Genomic DNA, 27,883 nt, shown 5'->3' on the forward strand with positions numbered 1-27,883 from the left:
CCCCGGCGCTGGGAGCGCCGGCCCCGGCGAGGGCGCGGGCGATGCCGCGGTGACGGCCCTGCCATGGCGAAGCCCCCGGCGGCGGCGGCGGCGGCGTCGGAGGAGCTGAGCCAGGTGCCCGACGAGGAGCTGCTGCGCTGGAGCAAGGAGGAGCTGGCGCGGCGGCTGCGGCGAGCCGAGGGCGAGAAGGTGGGCCTCATGCTGGAGCACGGCGGCCTGATGCGCGACGTGAACCGGCGGCTGCAGCAGCACCTGCTGGAGATCCGCGGCCTCAAGGACGTGAACCAGCGGCTGCAGGACGACAACCAGGAGCTGCGCGAGCTCTGCTGCTTCCTCGACGACGACCGGCAGAAGGGGCGCAAGCTGGCGCGCGAGTGGCAGCGCTTCGGGCGCCACGCGGCTGGCGCCGTGTGGCACGAGGTGGCCCGCTCGCAGCAGAAGCTGCGCGAGCTTGAGGCGCGCCAGGAGGCCCTGCTGCGCGAGAACCTGGAGCTCAAAGAGCTGGTGCTGCTGCTGGACGAGGAACGCGCGGCGCTGGCGGGGGGCGCGGGCGGCGCGGGCGGCGGCGGCGCCGGCTCCCGCAGCTCCATCGACAGCCAGGCCAGCCTGAGCGGGCCGTTGGCGGGCGGCGCGGCGGGCACCGGGGCCCGCGACGTGGGCGACGGCAGCAGCACGTCGAGCGCGGGCAGCGGCGGCAGCCCGGACCACCACCACCACGTCCCGCCCCCGCTGCTGCCTCCAGGGCCGCACAAGGTCCCCGACGGCAAAGCCGTCGCCACGCGCAGGTCCCTGGACGACCTGTCGGCGCCACCGCACCACCGAAGCATCCCCAATGGCCTGCACGGTAAGGACGAAACCGGCGGGGCAGCGCGGGTCCCAGCCCCTGCACCCGCGGGCGGCCGCCACTCCAGACCTCTCCTCCAGCTGGCATCCAGACTCCGGGCAGGGAGATCCCACGCACACCCCCAGGAGAGCTTTGGGTGGCCTTTTTCTGGTCAAGTGAGAGAGGCGTGTCCCTGCCCAGCTTCTAAGCCGCAGCTCGGCGGGGACCCACAGGACCCCATAAAAGTTTCTCTCTTGCAGAGTTATTAGTATGAGTGTCGGGGCTGGCAGGGCTGGCTGGGGGCGCCTCATCCCCAGCCTGGAGAGCCTTGTCCGGGAGTGGGAAATTCTTCATGGAAAGAAAAAAAAAAAAAAGAAAGGCCCTTTTAGCATGAGTGACTTTTCCCTCTTACTGGGAGCAACAGGCTTTCCCCAGCCCGAGCTCCATCCACGTGTGTGTGCTGGGGCTGGGATTCCGCCTGAGCCGCCTCCTGCTGCCTGCAGGCTGGGCCGGAGCACGGGCAGCCGGGAGGAGACCCGGAGGCAGCTGGGCCGGAGGACCCGGGCTTGCTAATTGCCCTGCACTTCTCAGGGTTGGGGAGACCTGTCTCAACGGAGGCTCTAACTTTCCAGAAGGACCTGTGTGCTAGGAATGGATGCTTGGCCCGTGTTCCTCTGCATGCCTCAGTTCCTTGCCTGTAGAACGGAGATGGTGATCCCCGCCTCCAGGATCTGAGGCGGAGAGAGCCTCAGAAGGGATTTGTAGACTGTTGGTAGCCTTTCAGGAAGTGTCATGGTGTTAGGTGGCCAGGGTGTGGGTGGGAGGACCTTTGGTCTCAGGAAAGCACAGCTGCTGTCTTCCGTGCCAGTGTGACTGACTGCTGGGGCCCATGCAGGGCACCCCCAGCTTGGGTCTGTGGAGGGGTGCGGTGGCGCCCATTCCCAGCCCCTCTGATCATTTGCTGCCTCCTCCCTGCTGCCTCACTCCTTTCCTACCTCCCTGTTCGTCCACATTTTTGGTGGCTTGGCTCCCAGTTCTGGTGACAATTGCTGCTACCTGAACTGTTTGCCCAAAGGTGGAGATCAAACAGTCCTTTCTGGTTCTTTTACAGGCTTTCCTAGTTCAGAGAAAAATATATCTAGGCCTTAAATGACTGCTCTTCCTCAAAGCGACAGCCTGCGCAGGGGAGGGACCGCTCTCTAGTTTGGTGGCCAAGTGGCTTGTGAAAGGCGCCTTGGGGTCGGGTCTGGGGTGGGAACTGGACCCAGGAGGTGGGGTGATAATTAGTGTAGGACAGTTTTTCCCTTATTTACCTTTCCAGCCTGTGAGTTCAGGGCAGGACCAGGTTGAGACCCATATTTTGTTACCGATTAGCAATCTTTGACTACAACTCCGGTTACTTTTTGTAACTCTGTATCCACCCCCACCTTCAACCACAGGCTCCTTAAGGCCAGTGGCAGTAGTTCAGTTAGGTGGTTTAACCGTGTTGGGATTTCAGGGTCTGGGGAACGAGGAGCCCCAGTCCTGGCCTCTCTGGCCTCACCTTCTGGGGGGCCTTGGGAGAGTCAGATTTCTGGGCCTGGGTTTCCCCAAGTGTAATACGAAGGAAGGACTGCTGCAACCCTGGGACTGGGAAATGAAATGTTTTCAGCTGCGTCATCGATGACACCTGGCAAGAGTGGTTCTCTGCAGAGCCCTGAAGTGCTTGAGTGTTTAGCATATTTGCAGAGAAGTTCTGTCACCTTTTGGACAAGGGGACTCGAACCCTGTCTGGCTGTGTGCCAGTTGCAGCAGCCAATGATGCAGGCATGGAGGAGGGGGCTAGGCCTGAGGATTTCCACCCCAAGGGGGTGGGTGGGGTTGAGGTGTAGGGTTTCCTGCAGAATCCATCTGCCCCTCCCTCAGCCCCCCCCCCCCCCCCTGACGACTGGATTCTCTAGTATACCATCCCTGCCATCTCTTTCCTGGCCCCCCCCCCCCCACACACACACTTAGGACAGGACTGCTGCAGGCTTTGTGGTGGCAGAGCTGTGCTTTGGGGTGAACTGAACATTCAGCATCAGTGTCACAGGTCTCAGTTACTGACAGCGCTGCTACTGTTTAGTTTTGTCTTTTAAAGTCATGGGTGGCCTTGAGATGTTCTCCCAACAATATGAATAGGGTGCCTGGAAATAAGGAAAGGCCCTTCTCTTAGAAACGCCTTTTCTGTCCTCGTAGTTTTGAGTTGAGTGAAGGGCAGGCTGTAGATAAAATAAATAAGGAGCCTCAGCCTGAGTGGAGGACAAAGTGGAGTCAGACTTGGGGCTTGTGCCTTTTGGCACTGGTCTCAGCTCCTCCTCCCAGGAGCCCCGGGAAGTTGCATTATCCCCATGTTAGAGACAAGCAAGTGGACAGAGGTTTTGAGCATCGCCTGGGAAGGCAGCTGAGATTGGAAGGGTCTCGGTTTCAGTTGCCTGGGTGGGGCTGCTGGGGTCCTCCCCTGCTCAGCCCATGGGCTGGCTTGCATCTCTGGCCTATTGTCCTGTTGGCTGACACTGGTACCCAGCAGATACTGGTGGCTCCCTCTTCTTGATTCCTGACCCAAGTTTGTCCTCATTCTCCCATCCCCGGCAATGTCACTTTCTTATCAGTGACCACTGAGCACTGGTTGAAAACCCCATTACAAAGGGGCCAGGCTGTCTTGGGTTCGACTCCCCTCTCCTCTCTGGAAGATACTTAAGTTTCTGGAGCCTTTCTCTGCTCTTCTGTAAAGTGTAAATCCAGAGCACCCCCTTTATCCACAGGAGGTCAAGGGAGGTCAGGGTCTGCACACAGTAGGTCTCAGCAGGTGTCAGAATCTTTGTCATGAAGATTTCTTCCAGTGCCCCTGGATAGGGACCCCTTTGGGGGCTTGCCAAACAGACTTCGGTGTTGGTTCTCTTTACAACTTTGTTTGCTGTTTAGACAGACAGCTCATCTGAATATTGGTGTCTGAGCCCATGTCTGGCTGCACCTGCCAATGTGCCTTAGGAACAGTGGCCCTGTGGTCCTCTCTTGGGAGCTGTAGGTTACCTGCAGCTGAAGGGGTGCCCTGGGAGGCCCCAGGAGGCTGCGGTGGGAGGTGGCCCATCTGTATTCAAGGCAGTCTGTGGCTGGGCCATGCCGGTGGGCCTCTGACTGCAAATGCAAATAGACCTTTCTCCCCCTCGATTTTGACCAAGGGCTGCACAAGGGCACTGTTTGCTCTAATCCAGTGGGGCAAACTGAGGCAGGTGAACCCCAAACCCGAGAGTCAGGTTTGCCCCTTTGAGCCGATGTGATTTTCAAACAAAAGTATTTCCAGCAATTTCTCCCGGGGCCCTTCCCTCTTCTGCGTGCCCCTCCCCCCATGTCCCTGTGCCTGTTAGTGCCCTGTCCCCTCCCCCCACCCCTGGGGCCCACTCCCCTTTTAGCTAACCTAGGGAAACCAGAACCTCCAGCAGGCCTTTGTATGGCCCTCTTTACTTTTGAAAGTTTGGATTAAAAATTTGAGCTTCTCAAAATAAGATAGGTTTGTTCTTCGGCTTGTGTTTTTGTTGGTTTAAAGGGAGGGTGGAGCGAGGGTGGTCTGGGCCTTTAAAAAAAGACAGAGCTGCTGGCCCTGAATAGGGCTTTCATGGGAGGCCTCCCAGCTCAGGGCCTCCAGTGCAGGACTGGCTAATAAGGAGGCTTTTCCTAAACCCAGCCTAGCCTGGAGCAAAGGTCAGTGCAGACAATGGGGCGGGTTAGATAAGCCTTTTCCCTCCCTCCCCACGCTGACCTGACCATCCATCAACAGCCTTGGGGTGCTGGCCTCGCACTAAAGGAGGGCTGGGCTGGTCCAGAGGAGCTCATGGGCTGGTCCAGAGGAGCTCACGGGCAGGTAATCAGGGGCCAGGTAATCAGGGGCCGCCAGGGTGTGCCCAGCACTTCACAGTTTGCTACAGAGAGCACCCCAGCCCCAACCCCATTCTGTTCAGAGCTCCCAAATGGTCCCATATTGTAGATGGGGAAACTGAGGCTTGGAGACGTGCAGTGGCTTGTTCTGGGTCCTGCCGGGCTGGTGGGTGGGGGTCTGGGATCAGGCTTGAGTCTTCTGTGTCAGAGTCAGCCGGGTGCCCTGTGCCTGCTGCCCCTCTGAGTTGGCACAGTCTGGCTTCATGGGACAGGGAGGGACTCCCACGAGAGGCCTCCCCAGAGCCTGGGCCTCAGGTGGACACAGGACAGGTAGGGAGGCGGCTCCAGGGGCGGGGCCTATGTGACAAAGGTGTGGCGCCTTTTGTCAGGAAGTGGGACCCTGAGCCTCATCCTGCCCTCCTGTTACCTCAAGAAGTGCGCAGGTAAGATAGACGAGGCAGGCACGGCGAGGCGTGTGTGTGTGTGTGTGTGTGGGGCGTCCTCACTTCTCTGCCAGGGTGGCTTCCCGGTGCTGTGGGGACCACCATACCTCTCCCCCGTGGCCTGGTCTCTGAGCTCTGAGGATACAAACATGGTTTAATATTGTCCCCAGAGCAGCACGAATAGCAAGGAAATCTTTTATTGCTCACAATCTGTGTTTCCCCGTGGGGACTTTCCACACCATGCTTGTCAGGTCATCAGCACAGAGAATTGAGAGCCTGGGACTTAGGCGAGTTCCGGAAACGGGGGCCTCTGTTTTCTCATCTGCAAAGTGGGAAGCCGTTACCAGCCTGAGAGTTGAGGGGAAAGGAAGCATAGCGATGTGTGTAAACCGGGAAGGGTAGGCGTCCCCCCCTCCCGGCCAGAGCACTCAGTGCTGGGTGAGCTTAGGGGCGCTGCAGCCTGCTGGTTAGGGCTCTGGCTTCAGGTCAGAGAGGCCTTGGCAGCCTTGGCCCTGCCACCTGCTGTGTGTGTGGCAGCTCCCTGAACGGCTAAGCCTCAGTTTCCTCATCTGTGTCCTGAGGATAATAATACTTTGCTTGGTCCTAGAGCCAAGCCTAAAAGGGTGGGTTGGACCTCCACTGCCACCTGGACCCCTGCAGAGTTGCTTTCTGGCATGGGGATGGGGGACCCCCGACGCATACTTCTGAGGGGAGCCCTTGGCCTTTCCTGTGTCTGAGTCAAGCGAGTCCTTGTCCGTTTGGAGGCCCCTGCCCCTGGCCGCCTTTCTGACCTCTGAGGTCAGGCAGTCCTGAGCTGTTTGTGGGGGCGCTCAGGGAAGGCAGAACCTGTGGGCGACACACTGCGTCTGCAGTCTCACTCTGTACCCACTGACAGATTATCACAGCCACGGCCACTCTGCCCACACCTACTACCTGCGTTCCCAGGATCAGTGCCCGGATTCATGCAGGGACAGCTCTGAGATTTCAGAGCTGGGAGCTCGGTAGTTCCTATGTCCTTGGAGTGCCATGAGGGAACGCAAGTGGCTTCCCAGTGGCTTGGCGGTAGAGGAATAAGCCTATCTGCGAAGGGGACATGATGCTCCCTTGATCATGAAAAGTCAGGAATTGTCCCCTTCCTAGCAAGTACCCGGAGCTGGTCACTGTGACACGTTGCCACTGTCCCCTGCTTCCACAGGCCAGCGGGGGCTGGTGGGTAGAGGTTTTGGGGGCACGTCTCGAGCTGGGTCCTCCAGATGGGCGCCTGCTCTTGAACCAGTCACGTTGATCTCCAGCTCAGGGGTTTTATTGATTTGCCTGTACGTGTCCTTTTGGGCTCACCCTGTACAGATGCTTAACTGGAGGTGGGGGGCATTGTCTCACTGCAGCCGAGGCAGTGGCCCTGGGGAGGGGGAGGGCGTGTTCCCCTTCCTCCTTCCTGCTTCCCCAGCTGCCAGAGGCCTTAGCCATTTCTTGTCGTTTCCTGAATTCAGAGATGGGCTTCTTTCTCTGCTGCCATGTGGTGCGTCTTAGAGTTGGTATGTGTGCCTATTGAAGGGTCTCCCTTCCTTCACTCTGGAAGAGCCATTGTTAAGTGCTCGGGCATCTGTGACTGTTGGTATCTCGGAGTGGAGGAAGTGCCCAGAGAGCCGGAAATCCTCAGGAACTGTCCAGAGCCCTGTAGGCACTCACAGGAGACTTGTGAGGGAGGGGACGCACTCCAGGCCTGGCCACACGGATGCCGGAGCCCCCAGACCATGCTTGCGGGCCCTTAGTCCATCGTCTCTGTCTGTCTCTGAGCTTGTGTGGCCCTGGCCTGGTCGTCTTGACTTGGCAGAGGGGCAGGTTCCCAAAATGTCTTTTGGGTAGAACCCAGTGTGCCTGGGCACGGCGCTGAGAGCTACCGTGCTTTACACCACTGCTTCCCAGAACAGGGAAAAGCCCCACTGGCCCCACTGGGATCCCCGCCGGGGCTGGGGAGATGGTGCAAGTTGGTGAGGCAGGTCCCAGCAGGTCAGTGGGGGTGGGGACCAGGCCTGGAGCTCCCGTCCATGTCACCCTGGAGCCTGCACTGCCTGCACTGCCTGCACGTACCCGGTGACCCTCTCCTCCCTGCGTGACTATTCGTCATGTCCCTTTCACTCTCCGAAGGGCCCTGGTTTGTCTCTGAACCTCTGAAGGGTGCTGGGAGATCAGTGGAGGAGGGGAGGGGGGACTGAAATTGGGAGCTGAGTGAGATCGGCCTCGAAGGTGGAGGAGACAGCAGGGAAGAGGCCAGGCGTGGAGCGCGGGGACACAGTGGGGCATTTGACTGCATATCTGTTTCAGCGGGTGGCTGGCGACTGGGCACCGGGGGTTGGGCAGTGTGCAGGGCTGGGCAGGTGGGGTCCGTGTAGCCCCTCCCACTGTACCTGTATCTCTCCCCAAAGTCCCTGGGTTGGGCTTTTCCAGCTGTGGGCACTTCCAGCTGTACCTTGTTTTTCTTAGTTAAAACAATTTTTAAAAATGATTTTATACATTTACTTTTAAATTACAGTTGGTATACCATATTATATTAGTGTCAGGTGTACAGCATAGTGGTTAGCTACTTATATAATTTACGAAGTGATCCCCCTGATAAGTCCACTCAGAAATTGGATCTTTTTTATAGCCCATCCCTTCCCTTTCTCCTGCTCCCCACTTAATAAATACACAGCTGGGTTTGAGAGGGGCCCCATCAGCTGACATGTTCCCCACGTCTGGGGTTTTGTGGGTGCAGTTGGGCAACCCAGCACTGTTCTGTGGATTGGACAATACAGACAGAACCAGCAGCATCCGTCCACTTGTGACCTGACCGTATGCAAGTCCCTACCTCTCTCCGGGCCCCCATTTTCCCATCTGTAAAATGGGGATCTTCCATGGGCTGTGCCGAGGGTCCCAGAGACCCTAGCGTTTTCTGGCCCCTTGACTCAGAGTTCCTAAAACGGACAGAACCACAAACCCAAGGGTTGCCTGCCTTGCCCATTCTGCCTCTTGTCGGTCACATTTGTGGTTAGGTCACTTGCCTGGGTTGGTCCTCAGCATGGGGCAGGTCTCAGGATTGAGCACCTGGGTGATGGAGGTGGTGTGGCCACCTGTGACGCACAGGTACTGCTCTGTCTGACATTGGCTGAGGCCTGAGACCCCTGCCTGGCCAGCGTGTCCTTATGCAGGGCCGCACTGACAGCCTCGGTGGAATTACCTGCCTCTGCCACCTGATCACCTCTTACAGGACCAGGTAACAGGTTTGGCGCTAGAGGAGAGCCCTGAGCTCCAGTTCCCTGGTGTGGGGTTTGCCAGGGGCAAGGCCGCCTATCCTGGACCTGGTGTTCTCTGTGGCCTCTTCCCTAGTCCATAACCTTCTTCAGGGCAAGGTCCGGTCTTCCTGGCACGTCGTAGGTGCTCAGTGAACGCTGGGGTGAGAATGGGTGGCCGGGAGGCACTGGACAGCGACGTACGGAGTCTCCCTCTGGTTGTTTTAACCTGACACTGGTCAAATCACGTTGGCCACCTGCCTTTCCTTTTTCATGTGCTCCATTTGGTGCCAAATGGTCTTCAGCTACTTACAAAACAACCAAACCCAAGCCCCGAGGGGGCGACTTTCACCCCCCCATCTGTTTCCCCTTAATTACTAAAAAATACATGCCTGCTTTTTTTAAATCAGTGATTCCTAACCTCGCCTATATATTAGCTATCATTCGGGAACGTGAAAAATGCCAGTGCCTGGATGGGCCACAAGAGACCGGTGCAGTTGGTCCAGTGGTTGTGCAAGCCCCCTTGGGGCCCCCTGGGGGGCAGAGCACTGTGGGAATCTCTGGCAGAAAAGCCTCAGGTTCATCTGGGAACAAGGACTCTGCGCCACACTGGGGCTTGACAGCTTGGCTGGCCCGGGCTGGGAGGTTGGTGTCAGTCGACATTAGCTGTGAGGGAGAAATGGGCCATTTGTGTTGTCCCCTTCCTGACCTTTGCAGCGTGGACACTCAGGGAGGTGGCTTTGGTGCGCCCAGCCCAGCCTGCCTGGCAGCAGTGGGAAGCTGGGTTTGTACTGGCCTCCCGTTTTCTGAGCACCTACCCCAGCCCTGGACAAAGCCGCTGGCTCCCCCGGCCCCCACCTGGGAGCTGTCATAGACTGCCAGACATTGCCATGTAGACCTGCCTTCGCCGGCCCCATTGTGGGATGCTGGGCCACCCAGACGGGGTGGGGGCCTTTTAAGGCTGCAGTCAAGGGGACAGATGCAGGTAGGGCCAATGGCACTGAGACAGCAGCTATGGAGAAGAGCCGACCCACTTCCAAAAATAGCCCATCCACTGTCAGGGGAAGCATCTCTTTGTCTCCCCCAATCTGTCTTTCCGTTGGCTCCGGGCTGTAAGGCAAGGAGGCTCACTCTTGTCTTGGAATCAGAGGCTCCGAGCACCTTCCCCTGCCCCCCACAAGGGCCCGATTGTGTCCAGGCCCTGAATGCGCCCGGTGTCACCGAGCGCTGCAGCACGGTTCCTGTCCCTAATGAGCCCGCTTTGGGAGTGGCCCTTTGTCGTGGGTTCCGGCTACACTGCCCGCGCTGGGCTCTCAGAGGGCTCGATTTCCCAGCTGCTTCGCGTCTCCTGTAGCTGGCAGGACAATGCGAAGCTCCCGTCCTGCCCTTTCTCCTTTTTCTGTGTTTCCCATATTTTCTGGAATATGCACACACCACTTTTATACGGGACAGAAAATTAATCAGCGAGCGAGCTTCCCCCTCTCGCAGCGCCTGTGTCCTGGCTGGCGAGGAGGGCTCCCCACCCCCACCCCTCCTCTGGGACCTCCCCACCATTGTCTCCTAACTCTTGTTCCTTTCGGGTCTCCTGGCTGTTTCCCCTACACGGAGGCTCCGGCTTCCTAGTCCAAAGCAATAAACGAAATCCTCTCCCTTCTGTCTTCCTGCCCCTCAGGCGCCTTCCCTTGACCACCCAGTTCTCCCGGGAGCTCTGAGGCGGCCGCCTCCTTCCTACACATCGCTTCCTGGCCCCAGGCAGCCCTGGACCCTGGGAACCTCGGCTCTGGCTTGATCCAGCGGCCTCTTCTCGTCCTGACCTCTCGGTGGCGTTTGATGCCCACTCCAGGCTTGTCTCCTGGAACAGGCCCCCCCCCCCCCCCATAGCAGCTTCCATCCACCGCCTGCCCTTGGTGGGAACGTCACCCTGTGCTAAGCCCCCAGTCTCTGCCTCTCACTCCTGACCTTGAGGCCCAGTGTCTTACTGGTCACCATCCTGCTGACTCTGTGCCCTCTGGGTTTGGGTCCCGTCCTCTCACCTACGCACCTGTACCCTCCACCTCACAGGTAACCAACCCTGCTTCTAGGTTTCCTGGCTCTAGCCCTGAGCTGTCTACTGGCCGCAAGTGGCTGCTTCAGTTCCATTTAATTAAGATCAAGTAACATGAAAAGTTCCAGTTTCTGAGTTGCACTAACCCCTTGTAAGAGCTTTGCACCTTGGGGACAATGAAGCAAAAGGACAGTTCCATCATTCCAGAGAGTTCTGTTGGGCAGTACTGATCTAGACAACTCCTTGCTGGGCCGAGTGAGGCCGTGGGACTCCCACTTGTCCATAGAAGGAAGCTCTGATACCCGAGCATGGGGTCAGGACCCCTCCCCCACCCGGGCCCCTCGGGATGTGAGCCCCAGGCAAGGGCAGGCCCTGAGGGCTCCTGCTGGCAGGACGGTTCTTGCCTGCGCACCCACTGGAACCCCACCCTTCCTTTGAGTCTTAGGTCAGCCCTTAGACAGGGACAGTCACAGAATGTGTGACCAGTCACCCTGTCTGCCCAGTGTCTGCAGGACGAGGGTCTTGGCGGTTGCCCTACAGCCATGGATGACACTTCTGATGGCCTGTGTGGGTTCACACGTATGCGCTGGAACCCCAGCCTGGAGAGGCCACGTGGCTCCGTGGGGCTCCTGAGGTCCCCCCCTACAGGGCCCAGCCCCCTGCTCCCAGCCACCAGCTCCTTATCTTCAAAATGAGGCCAAGAGGCCTGCAGGATCAGAAAACAAAGAAAATAGCTTCTAAAACAGTGGGGCAGCGGGGGATGGACACAGGCCAGCCGGCACTCCCTCCCCTCCATGTGGGGGGCATCCTGGAGTGGCTGCAGACACCCCTTCCCTGGCCGGCTCTACCAGCTTTGGGTACGGCCCCCCTCCTGCCCTCTGTGCCCCTGGTTCTTGGAGGCGGTGGCTGTGGCGGGTGGTGGGCAGCCTTGCCATCTCTCATCTCGGGGTTAGATGAGCTGCCTGGACCCAGCCTCGGGCCGTTACTCCGGCTGCTCCCTGGCGGATGAGACTCTGGCCCTGGGCCTCACCCCACTGCTCACTGTGCCCGCTGTGTGTATGGGGATGGGGGGGTGGTGGTCAGGGTGCCATCGGTGAGATCACAGCAGGATGCCGTTACGCCCCTGCCCCCTGCCAAGGCCTGGGTGAGGCGCTGGCAGGGAGGGTCAGAGGAAAACCCCTTCTAAACCCTGTAAGCTGGAAACGCAATATCAATGCTGACGGTGGTGGGAGCCATGTGGGCACGGGATCCTTGATGCCAACGCCCTGGAGGTCCCCAGCACCCCCTAAGCCCTAGAGCCTCCTGCCCCTCCTGCCCCCCCTGCCCCCCTGCATTTCCTGGCCCGAGGCCAGGGTTTCCTGGGAGCCTGCCTCTGCTGTCTCCTCCACCCGCTGCAGCATTTGTCCGCTGTTGGAATTCTTGCTGCGGACAGCGGGCAGACAGCAGCTCCCGGAGTGTGGTCCACAGGCCCTGGGGATGCCCCCTGTCCTCCTGCCGAGATCCCCACCCCAGGGTTGCCTGGAGTGGGGGGGGGGCTGCTTTCATCTTGCTCTCCCCCTCCAAGTGCTTAATCCGCTTCCACCTAGTTAAGACCTTGTCCCGTGAGTGCAGCCTGCCTGGTGCTGAGCAATGTGAGCTGCTCCCCAGCATGTGGGGCTCAAGTGCTGTGGGAGGTGAGGGATGAAAAGACCCCTTGTTTTTGGTGCAACCCAAACTCTCTGAGCAGGAGGGAGCAGAGGGGGAGCTGTGGCACAGGCGGGGGCGCTGGAACCTCCGGCGGGGGCTTTATTATAGGGGCTGAGACAGGAGAGGGGCCCCGGCCAGCTCAGGGCCTCCCCTGGCTCCTCTGCAGCCTCTGCTGCTTTCAGTGTCAGCTGGGCCCTCCTCTGTGCACTGACCTGTGGACTCCCTTCACCAGGGCGGCATGACGGGCTTCGGGAGCCCCTGGACCCCGATGTGCCTGTGCACTCATGCATTTTTCCTGGGCCACGACCTATAGTTTTTATCAGAGGCCGAGAATGGTCGTGGCCCAGGAAGGACCAAGAACTAGCAGAGGAGGGTTAATGAGGCTCCTCTCTGAAGCCTTTAAAAAATAAAAATAAATGAACTGAATGTGTGCACGCAGGAGGAATCTTCATGCAGGGCGCAGAGGCGTCGCGTGGTCTTCCATCCTCCTCTGGCTGAGCGTGCTGGACACATGACAATCTCAGTTTGTGCCGGTCATTTGGAGGATAGGCTCTGCCCCCCTTCCGCCTCCATCCTCAGAGGTCACACCCCTAGCGCCTGTTTCCTGAAGCTGGGTTTATGTGAGGGGCTTAGGGTTGGATAGATGTCCTCATGCAAGTCTTTGCTTCCTGGACTTCTCGCTCCATCATTTCCTTTCTGCCTCAGTCGCTCCCCACTTCCCCTGGGCCTCAGTTTACCCATCTGTGAGATGAGGCAGTTGAACCAGGTCCATGGGAGCTCAGGAATGTTCCTGGAAGTTGAGAACGTTCTAGAAGCCTGGGTCCTCTCTGGGTACCAGCTTTGCCCAGGCGGCTGCTCCCAGCCCAGCCCCTTCTCTCATCCCCCATCCAGCTGGACCAGGGCCTCTTGGGGTTTTGGGCATTTCTGCTGCTCTGGGGCCTGCCTTCAGGACCCACTGTGGCCCAGTTTTCAACCGCAGGCCCTCACCTGTCAGGTGCTTGCCCAGGTGGGGGAGTGATCTGACCCAGAATCAGAAGGCAGCGGCCAGAAGGGATCATTTGCCACCCCCACCCCACCCTCCCCGCCCCCTAAGGCTTTGCTTTCCAGCTTGCCCCACCATAGGCCTCTTGTGCCAACTCCCCGTGGCGGTGGCAGCCACTGCCAGCAGGAGCAGAATAAAAATGGGGAGTCGCCTAATTTTCTTCTTTTGAATTGCAACCTTAATCCTCCTACAGACCAGGCTTCTGGTGACGTTTGAATAGGTCTGTGGGCTCCCTGCTCTCTGGCTGAAGACACATGCATTGGTGCCTTCAGGAAGCCGGGACAGCCACCAGCGTTTGACTCTGAAAGGTGCTAATTTACTGGCATGCTAGCTGGTGCTTTTGGCATCTTGAATGACAGTGCAGGGAGGGGCAAGTCCTGTATCCACCTGACAGGCCCTGTCTCCCCAGTGTCATCCCCACTTGCCCCTCCGTGGTTTGCTGATTGGCAGCTGGAAGAGGGAAGGACAGTCCCACTCGGAGAATGTGGCCTGGGAGGCCTGTGGGGTATGCAGAGCGGGGCTTCGGGTGCGCGGAGGCCAGGGTGCTTCAGAAGGCTGAGGGCAGAGGGAAGGGATGCCGGACCGGGCTAGCCTCGTTCTCCACGCTGCTGGGGACTCAGAGGCGCGCAGGAGGCCGCTTTGTTTATTTTGTAGCAGACATCTCTGAGATTGCCACGGGAGGGGGGGTGTCTCCAGGCTGGAGTGACCGCCTGCTGCTGTGTCCCACTTCTGCTGCTTGGAGAGCCTGTGGGGTAGGAGGCGGCAGCCCATGGGAAGGACAGGAAGTGGGGCTGCAGGGGGCTCCTCAATCCAGGGGCAAAGGGGCAGTTTCCACAGGTGCACCTGCTCTGCCGGCCACCTCTGCCAAGCAGGGTGCAGTCGGGAGCCCAGAACTCTGGGCCTGTGGCTGTCCAGCACGCGGGGCCCGCAGGGGAGACCCTCAGGAGAGGAGCAGTGGGTGGCAGTCTGATCTTGTTGAGGCCCGCTCCCCTCCCTCTCCCAGCCCTGCTTTGTCACCTGTGAAGCAGACTCTCAGGTTAGGGATCTCTAAGGGACACCCCGTAGCGGGTTGGAATAAATCTATGTATGCTGTCCTCGATATTTTTTTTCTCCCTAATAAATAAGGAAACTAACAAACACAGTCTCTCTCAGAGGCCTTGAACGGGACGGTTCTGACCATTGACGTCAGGCACTGAAGCTGTTGTTGGTCGTGATTTGTGAGAAGGTCTGGGGAAGGAGAATGACCAATGGTCGCCGGGGTGTGGGCGCCAAGGGAGCCCTGCTGTGACCTCCTGGGTGCTGGGCCCCTGGGACGCAGGCCTTTCCCGAAGGAGGTGGCTGTGTCGGATTCACGCCCTGGCGCCCTTACTCCTGTCCTTAGATGTCATCCTTTTAATACCCCAGGTGGCTTAGGGCCTCCAGTGGACCCAGGAGGGGAACTTGTGGGGAAGAGGAAGGTCCCAGTGGGGAGGCTTCCCTGTGGGGTTTGGTGGGCGGCTTTCAGGGGCTGGTGGCATCATCCCCCAGGATCTCGGCCACCGCTTTGCGGATTCCTGTCCTATTGGGTCTGAACCTCCCAGCCCCACTCGCACGAGCACGCAGGACCCTGGGTCAGAAAGGCAGGGACCTGCATGAGCTCTGGACGTTTGCCCGTGGCTGTAGGGCTTGGCTGTGGCGTGCCAGCCCTGAGGCGCCTGGTGTCATTTGGGGCTGTGAGGGACCTGGACCAGCGGCAGCAGGGGCAGCCAGTGGGCACTGGGGGGCCAGGCTAGGGTTGCCTCGCCTGCACATCACCGTTCCTCCCCACACCCCGAGCCGCTCAGACGAGGACGTGCTTGGGAGCGAGAGTGATGAGTTGGCATCGGAAATGATGTCTCATTAAAGAGATTGCTTCCCCCAAACGCACGCATTTATCATTAAAGGGCTTTTGGAAAAGGACTCCTTGGGGCAGCTGGGGCCTGGGTGTGGGGAGGGGAGGAGTGTTGGTATCAGCCCCATGGCACATGGGATGTCACAAGTGTCCCCCATCCCTGTGCCTCAGTTTCCTCCCTATAGACTGGGAGGTGAGTGGAGGTTTAGAAGGCCCAGCACCCCAGGCCTTCTCAGTTCTGTGCTGTACTGTCTCTAGCTGAGTGCCACCCGCTATGAAGGGTGTTGTGGCAGATGGGACCCATGCCCCGGGTGCCTGCTGACCACTGCGTCCCCACCCCCACCCAAGGCTGCACCCTGAGTTGGCTTCTACCTGTGTGCGTGTTTCTGTAGGAGACCCAGAGCAGGTCAGGGGCCTGGTTCTGGCCCCAGCCTGTCCTGGACCCCCTCCTCGGGCCTCATCCATAAGGGACCCCTGAGATCCCCAGCCTTGCTCATCTCTTGGCCTTAGAGCCATTATTATTACTTGGTCTGGGAGCCACCCAAAGGCAGGCAGGGGAGATGTGGAGAGAGAGTCCCACCCAGAGTGGGATAGCAGCTCTGCTCAGGGAAGAGGAAGAAGGCTGCCCGACAGCAGGCCTGGCCCCTGTGGCCTGAGTGGGGCCGTATCCCAGCCTCAGGCCTGAGGTTCAGGGAGAAGGGGCTTGGGCTCCGGCCATCTCACTCACCTCCCTGCTGAGCTTGGCGAAGACCCCCTCACTGGTGGGTCCCAGGCGAGGTGGTGATTTGGTTACCTGGCTGGCCCTCTGAGTGTCTGAGCCACCTGCGAGGGGGACAGTCCTTGTACCGTAGCTGTGGTCGTGGGTCTATCTGTGTGATCCCAGACAAGTCACGCAAACCCATGGGTCTCCCCTTTCCGCCTGTTAGATGGGGTGACCTCATCTGTTCCATCTCATGGTGTTGAGGATGGACATGACATAGTATCAATAGTAGTAATAACAGCTAACAGGTGTTTAGTTAGAACACTTCCTACATAGTCACTCAGGCACGCTTTCCCTGAGTGATGGGAAGTCCCCCCGACCCAGGCACAGACAGTTCAAGCAGCCCACGGTCCAGTGTAGAAAGGGGCGGAGCTGAGACGTACTGCCCTCTCTGTGTACAGGCGGCGTTCCCCCGTTGGTAACTTCTTCTTCCAAACCACTACCTGTTTATTATAGGACATTTAGGAAAGTCATCACCTTGAACCCCAGCACCCAGATGGCCTCTGTGATGTGGCCAGTGTTGCCATTGGCGGTAACTGGTGTGTGTCCTCCATTCCCACCGGAGGACCAGCTGTTGAAATGTGTGTGTTGAGGAGACAACCAGGAACATCCTTGTTTCATGTGCGAGGCTCCTCCTCGTCTCCATGGGCAGTGGGACAGTTACGTGGCCTGGAAAGTGGAGCACTGGCAGAACTCTCACTGTGGAATTTCTTGGCTCCAGAGCCACGTGGGGTGTACTTTTCGCAGTGTGGCCCATGCAGATTTCTCCTGGGGCGTCCTGTGCGGGAATGCTGTCTCTGCCTTCCTTCTGATCTGAGACCCACAGCCCCGCCCTGCAAGCCTGAGCTCACTCAGCCTTCCTAACTTATCCTGGGTGCCCCTGACAGGAGCCCTGGGAGGCTGGAATGCCTGCTGATGTGTAAACCTCACTGGGGGTGGGGAGTAAGGTGGCCCCTCCTTTGTCTGGGCTCTGTGGGAGGGGTGCATGCAGGAGAGGGGGCGAGGATACGCATATGCTCCAGCTCATTCCGGGGGTGGGGGACACCCCTCCAGCTGCCATCTTACCTGGTCCTTTCAGGCCCCAGACTCCAACCCCCACCCCTATGATTTATTACTGGTGGCGATGTAGAGTATCGCTCACCCCTAAATAATCCAGTGCTCATTGTGGAAAGCTTGGGAGACACTGGGAGGTTGAAAATCTAAATTTAAAATAATCTACGCTAATACCTTGTTCTGTTCCTAGAAGAGGAGTCGAAAGGAAGGTCCGTATACATCATCTGTTCAGTTTTTATTTTGAAATAATTATAGCCTCACAAGGAATTGCAGAACTAGTACAAAGGGCTTCTGTGTGCCCTTCCCCCGCTGCCCCCCTCTCCCCTTGGTGACATCTTATAGAAGTAGAGGGCATCATCAAAGCCAGGCCCACGATGTCATCAAAGCCAGGCCCATGACATCTGCACAGCACAGTGGCTGGACTGCAGATCCTAATTCGGACGGCACCGGCCCTTCCCTGAGCTAATTTCTCTGTGTGTGTAGAGTTGTAGGAGATCTTATCACATGCCTAGAGTTGTTAGACACACTTTTAAAAATAAATTTTGCTATTTAGACCCGTTTTTAAATTTACAGAATTATTGAGGAGATAGCACAGAGTTCCAGTTCCCCTGCCACTGGCTTCCAAGAGCGGCATTGTGCATTCGGGACAGTTAATGAGCTAACAGCCATGCAGCATATTAACTCGAGTCCACACTTGACTCAGGTTTCCTCTGCTTTTACCTAATGTCCTTCTTCCATTTAGGATCTTCTCTAAGACACACTTTTTAAAAAACAAATTCTGCCACGTAGTGTTCCTCTGGTTTGTAATCGCACCTTTGTCCCTGTGAGGTGTTGAGAATATCTTATCACAGACACCAGTGACCACTCTGGGAGCGCGTCGGAGTGGCCCGTCGCTCACTCCTTCCATCATGTGCGTGCTCCCGAGCGGGCATCTGCCGCAGAGATGCTGTGTTCTGTCTGGGCTCTCCAAGGGGCTGGGCTCTCCGAGGGGCAGGCTTGGCACTGCCTTCCGTGTGAGAAGGGGGCACCTTTAGAGGCACACAGCCTCTCCCACTGTCCCCTCAGCCATCGGGGCCCTGCACATGTCCTCCCGGGACAGCACCTGGGACGGGTGAACACGAGGGCATGTGTCTTTGAGACTGGACGAGGTCACGCAGGGGACAGAGCATGGCAGCGCGGTGGCGTGGGGCAGGGGAAGAGGTTAGCATCCGGCTCTGCCCATGCACGCTGGCCACGTGATCTTGGGTGAGTCCCTCCACGTTTGTGAGCCTCAGTTTCCTCTGGGGGAAACCGGACATGCTCAGCTGTCCTTCACACCTGGTGGGAGAAGCAAATGAGGGCTTGCGAAGTGTAGTGACTTGTGACCATGTTAGTAATGATTGCGGCCACTGGCTTTAGTTTTTGAGACTAAACAATCTCTTCTCTGACCACTCTTTGTGTTCGACCTCGCAGTCCAATCGCACAGTTTAGAATAGCGACTCCAGCCCGGGCCACTTCTGAAGGGTCATTGCTCCACCCGCTTTGTGGCCTCGCAAGGCCAGGCCATGAGCAGCAGGTCCCACTCACAGGATGTTTGTCTGCGAGCCCATTGAGAAATCCCTCTGGAAATCCTCCTTTGGCCCTGGGGCGGGCAGGCGAGAGAATTGGAGACAATGGGACCACGAAACAAAAGGCGCAATTGTTGGGTCCGTCTGGCAGGGTCAGCGGGTGCCCAGGCCAGGGAGGCAGACCCGTTGGTCCGGTCACTGGGTTTCTGCCCACCAGTGGGGTGGCCGTGAGTGTGCTGTGAGCAGGGGAATTGAGGCCAGACCCCAGGCCTGAGTGCCATGCTCTGTCCGCCTGCCTGGCAGCCCTCCCAGGACGTAGCCCTGGGATGTGACTTCAGGGGCGGCATCCTTTGCAGGTGGGGTCCAGACCAGCGTGGCGTGGTGCAGTTGGGCTCTGTCCACTCTGCCTTGCCCAGGTCGTTGCCCCACCGAGCACGGTAGTTTATGGTAAACCCGTGCAATCTTGCAGACTGGGCTCACCCGCCTCCCCTGACCGTCCAGTGGTGGGATTTCACCCTTCCACACCCACCCAGCTGCTGCCCTGGGACGCCACCCCTCAGCCCTCACTCTGTCCTGGAATGTTCTGAATACGTAGCTCCTACCCTACGCCCAACCCTGCGGAGGCCCTGAGCCTCTGCAGCATGTCCAGGCTCCTGGGAGCAAAGTTGAAAGTGCTCTGTGATGTGACTGGAATCCGCTTCTAGGTCTCGCCTATCTCTTCCGGAAGCTTCCATGACCCCAGGCGGTAGCAGTTCTTGAATACCATCCAGGCATTTCCATACCCCCTGCTTTGTCCTGGCTGACTTCTTGACCTTCAATTTCCCTTCCCCTTCCCTGAGCCGCTGAAATGCTGCCTCCTCTTTTCAGCTCTAGCCACTCCCTCCCCCAGTGTCCACAAGTCCCTCTTGCCTTCGCCCTCGGGGTTTAGTGTGGGTCTTTTGGAGACGTCTTTCATTCTGTCTGAGCTGTGGCAGTTTCTTTCTTTTTTCTTTTTCAAAGATTTTATTGGGGAATTGGGGAAGGGGAATAGTGTTGGGGAATTGGGGAAGGGGAACAGCCAAGTTGTTGTCCTTCAACCTTAGCTGTGGAGGGTGCAGCTAGCTCAGCTCCAAGTCCAGTCACCATCCAGCCGCCCGTCGGCAGCTCTCGGCCACTCAGCTCAAGGTGCTGTGTTCAATCTTAGTTGCGGGTGGGCATAGCCCACCATCCCGTGCAGGAGTTGAACGGGCAACCTTGTTGTTAGGAGCACGTGCTCTCACCAGCTGAGCCATCCTGCCACCTGTTGGCAGCTCAGCAGCAGCTCAGCTTGGGCACAGCTCACTGGCCCATGTGGGAATTGAACCAGCAACCCTGTTGCTCAGAGCTCACGCTCTTAACCAACTGAGCCACTCGGCTGGCCCTGAGCTGTGGCAGTTTCAATGTTAGCCCCTGTCATGAATTCCTGGGACGGTGCCATGTCTTAACTGTTTGTGGTCTGGTACCCACTGCCTCCTTGGGGAGTGCCCATGAGTGACTGGTGGGTGCTGGGGCCGCCCTTGGCAGGACAGGCGAGGCCCCCCTGGGCCCCGTGGCCTCACCCAAGGGCCACACCTGAGCTGCTTGGCCCCTCCTTCCTCTGTGGGTCTGGAGGTCAGGCCTGCTGCTTCCTGTCCCAGTGGCTCTGGCCGCCTTTATTGATCAGTTCCTGGAAGGTGTCTGCTCTCCAACAGCAGCCCTGGGAATGTGAGGCCGAGATGAAGGGCCGGCCCTGCCCCAGTGACTCAGTCTGGGTGTATGTGGTTCACCTCAGTGGACGCTGCTGGGGTCACTCTGTGCCCTGCCTCCCAGGCTGACACACCCAGAGCTGTGAGACTGTGCCAGCTAGGGGAAGGCAGAGGAGTCTGGCCTCAGGCCTCCCCAGGCAGACAGCCTGACAACCCTCTGTGCCTCAGTGTCCTTATTAGTAAGATGAAGGTGGTGAGGGTCAGGAGAGGTGACACAGTCAGGAATTGGTATGAGCCCATCCCGCAGCCTCTCTGCACCACAGCCCCTCAGCGTGGTGAGGGGTGGGCAGTAACGAGGTGGCCACCCCCTATCCCACCTTGGCCTCCTTCAGCCATCCCAAACCCGAGTCCCTGCCTTTCGGGGCCACCCTGCCCTGTGTTGCTTGCCCTTAGCTGTTTGGGGCTGGGTTCCAGGCAGGCTCACAGGAGGATGGGGTGAGTTGGTCAGTGGCCCCCGGCTGCCAGGGGGCACCTGAAACACCCTGGGCCCTTTGTGGGTGTCCCGTGGGTCCTGCAGGGTGAGCTGGCAGGAGCCTGGGGCTGGGGTCCCGCTTGCTTTGCTGCTGAGCCCTACTCTTCAGCTGTCAAGTCAGCCACCAGCTTCTCAGATTAACCGAGCCGCGGGTGATGACACAAAGCTGAGTAGGGGGACATGTGGCCTCTCACTGTTCACTCTGACCAGGCTCCCTAAGAACAGGCCCCTGGCTTTCTCTGACCTGCCCTGGGCTCAGAGCCTGGCCTGGGTGAGAGTGAGGATTGGGGCTCTTGATTTGTGGGGAACTGAGGAGATGGACTTGGGGAAGGTACAGTCAGACAGAAAGAGACAAGGGGTGTGTGCGTGCATGTGTGTATGTGAGATTCTACATGTGTGTCTCCGTGATAGTATGTGTCTACATGTGTGTCTACGTGAGAGTCTGTGTGTCCATGTGAGAGTGTGTGTGTCCACGTGCGAGTGTGTGTGTGGAAGTCCCCACAGCCCGTCCACACACCCTTGCTCCCCTTGGTCACATTCAGTGGATTAAAAGCACCGTCCCCACAGCTTCTATTTTTGCTTTTGACCTTTAGTTAAATGCTCACAACTGCTGGGCAGTGGTGCAGTGTAAGTGTATCACGAGTAATTGGGAGAGAGGACAATCTTATTTCGTTTAATACCAGCGCTGCTCCCCTAGCCCCTCCCAAGAATAGAGCTGACTTCGCTAAGCTCTTTTCCGGGGTGAGTATTTAATCATCTAAGTGACAAGCGGATACAGTCTGTACTGTGCTGGCATTCACACGCTCACAGCACCCTCCCTCCCTCCGCAGCCCTGCTGACTGCATGGAGGAGGGCACGCCAAGAACACAGCCCCCTTCTCCACTGCTTATGAGGTCCTCATTGCAGGCGAGGAAACGGCTGCGGAGCTTAGAGGAGCTGCCCGGGTCACGCAGGGGCGGCCCATTAGACCCAGGCAGCCCCAAGCCCTGGAAGTGCCCCTGGAGATGGTGCCAGGGAGATACCACGAGATGGAGAAGCGGAGGGTCTGCATGCTCACCGTGGTAGGCAGAGTCCTCGCCACAGAGTCCCCACGGCCAGTGGAGGAGGAGGAGCCCTGGGGACATGCCAGGAGGCCCGGTGTGACCTCTTCTGTCACCCACTTGCTGGACAGATGGTCTCACCTCTCTGAGCCTTAGCCTCCTGGGCTGTTAAGTGGGCTTGGGGACGCTCAGGCGGTGCTGTGCAGACTGGGGACGCACACCTGGCACGCAGCAGGTTCTCGGTGGTAGTGACACTCTTGTTTATTTAATGTGTTTACTAACTGCCCTGAGCAGGAGTGATGAGCAAGATGCAGACGGAACCGGAGAGGAGGCAGCCCAGGAGTACTGTTACTGGGGGTTGGAACCAGCCCAGCTCGGTACAGGCAGCTGCTTCCTCGCCGATGGCTGCTGTGACACACGAGGCCTCCCGGCGGCTGCAGAGCTGCCTGGGAACTGAGGGAGCGTGGGTCTCTCGGGCACATGCTCATGGGTGCCCCCTGTGCACCCAGGCAGCTGGGGTGGGTGGGAGAGCTCTGCAGAGGGTGGCGTGGAAAGAGTTGCTGACTTGCTCTGTTCCCTCAGGCGTATGGCTTACCTCTCTGAGACCTGACTTCCTGCAGAGTGACTGACAGTCTGTTCCTTCCCCCTGAAACTGCAGGGCACTGTGCGGGAAGACTAAACCCCAGAGAGGCCATGCAGATGTTTGTTGCTGTCCAGGCAGCGCTCAGCAGGAACTCCGTTCTCCCCAGGCTGGGTGGCAAGTGAGCTGCAGGTGGGCTCTGTGCCCAGGTGCACCCCGCATGCCCCCGGCACCCCCGTGTGGATGTCGGACTTGGCTCCTTGTTGAACACTCCCTGGAGTCACAGGTTCTCAGAGGTGAGGCTGCTGGGCCAGAGGGGCAGGTCCCACGGGCCAGGTTCATGGGGACAGTTTGTAACCAGGCAGAGCTGGGGTGAGCTTCTCGGGGGCTCCTCCTCCTGGCCAGCTGGTCCAGTGCTTCGGAGCAGAAAGGGTCGTTGTGCGCTGTCTGGCCAGCTCCCCCCATTTGCGGAGACCCTTGGGACCACGCTGGCTGTCTCGGGGTCTCTGGCCCTGGGTTTTACCTGTGGTCAGTGGGGAAGGCTAGTAGCCACACTCTGATTTTTACTAAGGCATCTAGACACCCCCACAAATACCACAGCTTGACTTGGTGACTTGTAAGCCCCTTGGATGTGCCTGGCGCCCCCGCTGTGGGTCTGTGGTTTCTCTGTGGGGATGGAGGGACATGTGACCATCCACCTAACCATCCCCAGGAGAGGTGCATGGACAGGGGAGTTGTGGGGTGGGCGGTGGATGAGGTGGTGGTTTTCCCTGGGATTTCTATTGCAGCGTGAGTTCCGGATGGGAGCAGAGGGGGTCATTTTGGCTCACAGGCATCTGATTTGGCCTGGGAGGTGACTCAGATTTCTCATGTCCACCCCTGTCCCTAGCTTCCAGCTGTGAAACACAGACCATCTGTGGGGGTCAGCCTGTGGGGCAGCTTGCCCACCTTCTGTCTTGGGTGTCTTGGGGTGGGCTCCATATTCCAGAAGTCTCTTTCCCATTGGTTTTGTTTTATCTCTGATGGCCTGTGGATGGCCCTGCCACTCAGGGCAGGGCCAGGGAAGCCTGGAGTGGGGCGAGGTCCCGGCCTGCTTGTCCCTGGCACCCTGCTGCGTGGCCTGGAGCTTGAGTGTCCGCTGAGCACAGAGCAGTGCTCAGAGGGCCCTAAGCCGGGGTGTTGTGTGGGTCTGCCACTTGGTCGTGTCCATTTAAGGAGAAGAAAGCCTGCTGTACAAATGTTTGTGAATGATTTCCTCTGATGTTGGCAGCGTGCATTTTTGTAGGGTCTGAGCACTACTGAGTGAACACTCGCTGCTGGGGCCTGCCAAGCCCCACACTGGTGGCACTTCGGTGACACAGGAGGAGCTGGGCTGCAACATGCAGGGTGAACGGCATGCTGGTGGGGCCCTGATGGCAGAGAGGGGCTCAGGCTCTGTGCTCCTGAATCACGGGGCCTCTGTGCATCTCCCGAGATCGTTGTCACTCCCCTTGTGCAATCATGGCCTATTGCCCACTGAGCATCCTAATTCCCTAGTGCCAGCCAACCGTCAGGAAGCGGGCCCCACCCCACGGCTCCTGTGTCAGGGAACCTGGGCAGAGCAGGCGAGATCCTGGGGATAGTGCCAGTTAAACAGGAAGCGGGGAGGCACTGACTGTCCCCTCGGAGGCTGGGACCGAGCCCCATTCCGGGTGAGTTCCGAAAGGCCGTCCTCTGGCTGCAGTCCTGACGCGCCAGGAAGCATTTCCACCCTGTTGCTGGTTGAAGCCATTTGCTTGGCGACCTTGGCGGTCACTCACTTCTTGGGGGCTCCAGGTATAAAGATGGGATGACCCGTGGGATGGCCAGCGTCCCCACTGAGCAGCTCCCATGCCCGTCCCTGGGTAAGGACCTGACCTGTGACCCCATTTGGCACCAGAGTCCCCTGTGACTGGTCTGGCTTTGCAGATGTAGAAACAGCTTTAGTAATGTGCCCAGGTGACAGAGCTGTGAGTGGTGGAGCCAGGTAGGCACAGCCCAGCCCGTCCAGCTGGTGCACCCCTCAGGGCAGGCATGAGGACCAACCGAATCATTTCACACTAACAAGCCCCTAGATGCGCTTGGAAACTAGCGGCTGCTCCCCCAGCACTGGCTGCCCCCTTTCTCTGCCTTTCTCTCCCTACATTCCCTAAATTCCAGGCCTGGTCTCTCCAAAGCCTCTCATCACATGCTGGGTGAGCTCCCTGGTTGCCTTAGCCTGGGAGGGGTGGGGGAGTGTGCTGGGTGTGTGTCAGGTGGTGGGGGGAACAGCACAGCCAGCACCTCTGCCTCCCCTGATCCAGGAAAATATTCACCACGAGATCTAACTGCTTCTGCTGTGGAGCACACAGAAAACCCCCAGAACTGTTTTCATGGCCTCTTTAACCTGCCCCTGGGGCAGGACTGTGGCTGTGAGGTGACAACTGTGACTCAGGATTTAACTCTTATTAGTGAAGATGTCTGGTCAAGACCTTGTGTTCCAAGTGGCAGCTCCTGAATGCGGCCATCCATCCCCCTCTGTCCTTCATGCCCTAGGTGACTAGCATGAGAATTCCAGCAAGGCAGGCTCTGGAGACCCCCTTGGCTGGGCCCTCACTTGCGTGGGGGCTGTGGAGAGGTAGTAGAGACGAGGGGTTCTACAGGCCACAGATCGGAGGCTCCGCCAGTGGAGGGACTTGCTCAGGCCACCCGGCAGTGGGCCCTCCCCAGGCTTGCCTGTGTCAGTTCCCCGCCCTTCCGCGGGGGAAGTGCAGAGGGTGTTGAGGGTCTTGGGTGGGGTCGTGGTGAGGGGTGCATTTGGGGACAGTGGCTGTGAAGACCAAGTCCTCATCGAAGGTGGCCACCCCCCACCTACCAGGCGGTTGTGGAGGGCAGGAGACCTTGTGTTGTGGAGCACGGTGCCACCCTGGGCTCTTCAGAGCGGTGAGGCAGGCATCAGTGGGAGCCCATTGCTGCGGCCGCGGGTCCCTGGCAGGAGGGCTGTGCAGGGAGCCTGAGCAGCCAAGCCCTGGGGGCTCATCACTGACCCCCCGCTGTCAGCAAGGCCCGGCTTAGCCTGCCCCTCTGTGGGGAAACTGAAGCCCAGAGTAGGGGAGCAGCGACTGCCCTGGAAGGCGGTGGCCTCAGCTGCTGCCTGCACATCGGATCGCTGAGGGTCCTGTGCTTTCATGTGAGACCCAGAGGCCTTCAGTGGCACTCAAAGCTGAACCCCTCTAAGGGCTTAGAGCATGAGGGCCTGGGAGCAGCACCCCTTTCTTAGTCTGCTCAGGCTGCTGTGACAGAATGCCACAGACAGGGTGCTTATAAACAACAAACATTTATTGCCCATTGTTCTGGAGGCTGGCAGTCCAAGGTCAAGATGCCCCCACAGTTGGGTGCTGGTGAGGGGCTGCTTCCTGGTTCACAACTGGCTCCTCCCCACAGGGCAGAAGGGGGCGGGAGCGCTCTGGGGTCTCTTACAAAGGCACTAACCCCATTCACGGGGCTCCGCCTTCACGGCATAAGCACTTCCCAAAGCCCCACCTCTTAACACCATCTCTGGGGGTTAGGATTTCAATATATGAATTTGCGGGGGAGACACAAACATTCAGCCCATAGCCACTCCCAAGCCCCAAACCAGGCAGAACCAGCTTCCTGGGGGCTCCTTCCTTTGGAGGGGGTGCGCTGGTGTTCACTCTGGGTGGTCGGCGAGGTGTGGCAGTGGCAATGGCAGGGTGGTGCTGGGGGCTCCAGGAGATATAGTAGGTGGTGTGTGGGTAGTGCCATCTTTGTGTGGTCTCTGAGCGCCCCCAGAAACAGCACAACTGTAGTTGTCCCCTTCAGCAGCGGGCTCCGTCCTTGGCCTTTGCACATGGTTTCTCTCGTCACCATGATGCCCCCAGCTCTGAGGCCACTGTCATCCCATCTTATACACAGGGAAGGTGAGGCTCAGAGGTCCAGTAGCCTGGTCAAGGCGGGCCCGATGCCACGAGAGCAGAATGGGAACCTGGGCTCCTGGCCTTCACCCTCCCATTCCTGGGCTGTGTGCTCTGTTATCCTCTGTGGGTGGAGCCCCTCCTTTACGATTGTTGATAGGACATCCGTTTCCACGTTCCTGGGAGACTTCAGACTGAGGTCTTGTTAGGGAGACAAACTAGAAAACAAATCAATAGACAGGATGGTTTCGTATACCGGTGAATGCCAGGAAGGACAAACAACAGATGGTAGCATCTGGAAGGAGGGCCACCTGGATGGGCTCGGATGGTCAGGGGCTGTCTGTCCCTGGAGGCTTTCCAGCCGGAAATGGTTGGGAGGGCTGGTGGGGATAAGCCTGGTGCTTTCCAGGAGCAGGATGGAGGCCACAGTGGCCGGAGCCTGGTGACCTAGTGGGCAGAGTGGGCCGAACCGTTGGAGTTGGGATTTTTATCTAAAGCCAGGCAGAGGTGACAGCATCTCGCTTACACTTCTTGAGGCTCTCTGGTTTCCCGGTGGAGGGTGCGCTCGAGGTAGGGTGTGCATGCCTACATTGGTGGCCCCTGCAGTGTCCTGGTGACAGAGGCACAACTTTCAGCCTCATGAAAAGCTGGGGGAAAGAGACGGCAGCAATGGTGTGAACAACCCCAACATTGCGGCCTTTGGACTTAACGTGTTATTTCTTATTTTTTGAAGGAGGTGCAGTTGTCCCTCCGGGCATGGAGGGAGTCCCGGGGAGGCCCTCAGCTTGGCCGTTCACAGCGTTGCTGGGACCCTGCCAGGCTGGCTGCATTGGGGCCAGGGGCACAAGGAGCCCGCCCTGTGGTTCCTCTGGGGCCCTGGGAGCCGGCGGGCTTGGGAGACTCAGTGCGGCGGAACCTGGCCCCCGCCGCTGACTTGCAGGGACTTGCAGGGGTTGGGTTGGGTGAGGGGAACAGGACACATGTGGGGCGTCTCTGCACCCCATGCTCTGGAGACACCACTCTGGGGCCAGGATACCCACACTGAGCTGTTTCTGTTGCCGACGCCCCTCACCCGTCCCTTCAGCCCCTCTTCCTGTGGCCCTGGCAAGATAAAGGCGCAGGAAGCCGGGCATGACGACGCTCGTGGTCACTCATGCGTCACAAGGCAGGAGGAAGGGGCGAGGGGGGCTTGTTTTTCTCATCAGCCTGGTGGAGCCGGGCTCCTGAGAACAGCCCCAGGAGCCTGGAACCTGGTATCTGCAGGCCCAACTGTTTACATCCGCAGGCTCTGGACAGGCCACAAATTACCCTGTGCCTGTGATTCAATTTCCCGTCCACCTTTCTCTCTGAGGAGTTCCTGGCATCATAAATCTTGCTGCAAACAGCAGGGAAGAAGAGAATCCCAGGTGCTACACAGAGCGCTGGATAGCCTCGGACCGAGCTGACCTTCCCGGCAGCCGAGGGCCCCAGCCTGCCCAGGACGCCCCGTCATCACTGCCTCGGGGCTGTCCCTCCACATTTCAGGGCTGCTGCTCATCTGTCAGATGGGGCTGGCAGTGCAGCTCTGGTGTGCGAATTCAGCACCACGTGTGTACAAAACGCCCTTAGTACCACAGCCGTCGGACCTGGGTGTCGGTATAAATGGGTTAACATTATTTTTTTTTT

The 27,883-nt window shown here is 58.6% G+C and overlaps 1 protein-coding gene across 3 annotated transcripts in view; it reads left to right on the forward strand.

Annotated features, from left to right (window-relative positions):
- Window positions 1-6: 6 nt before the first annotated feature.
- CCDC85C (coiled-coil domain containing 85C) overlaps window positions 7-27,883 on the forward strand; it is an 84,568-nt gene continuing 56,691 nt past the window's right edge. For all 3 annotated transcript variants that reach the window (XM_019639271.1, XM_019639272.1, XM_019639273.1), the window contains exon 1: window positions 7-844. In XM_019639271.1, coding sequence (XP_019494816.1) covers window positions 64-844 — 781 coding nt within the window. In that variant the 5' untranslated portion in view covers window positions 7-63. The remainder of the gene's footprint in view (window positions 845-27,883) is intronic.

The sequence above is a fragment of the Hipposideros armiger genome, unplaced genomic scaffold (genome assembly GCF_001890085.2).
Source record: "Hipposideros armiger isolate ML-2016 unplaced genomic scaffold, ASM189008v1 scaffold_43, whole genome shotgun sequence".
Lineage (NCBI taxonomy): Eukaryota > Metazoa > Chordata > Mammalia > Chiroptera > Hipposideridae > Hipposideros > Hipposideros armiger.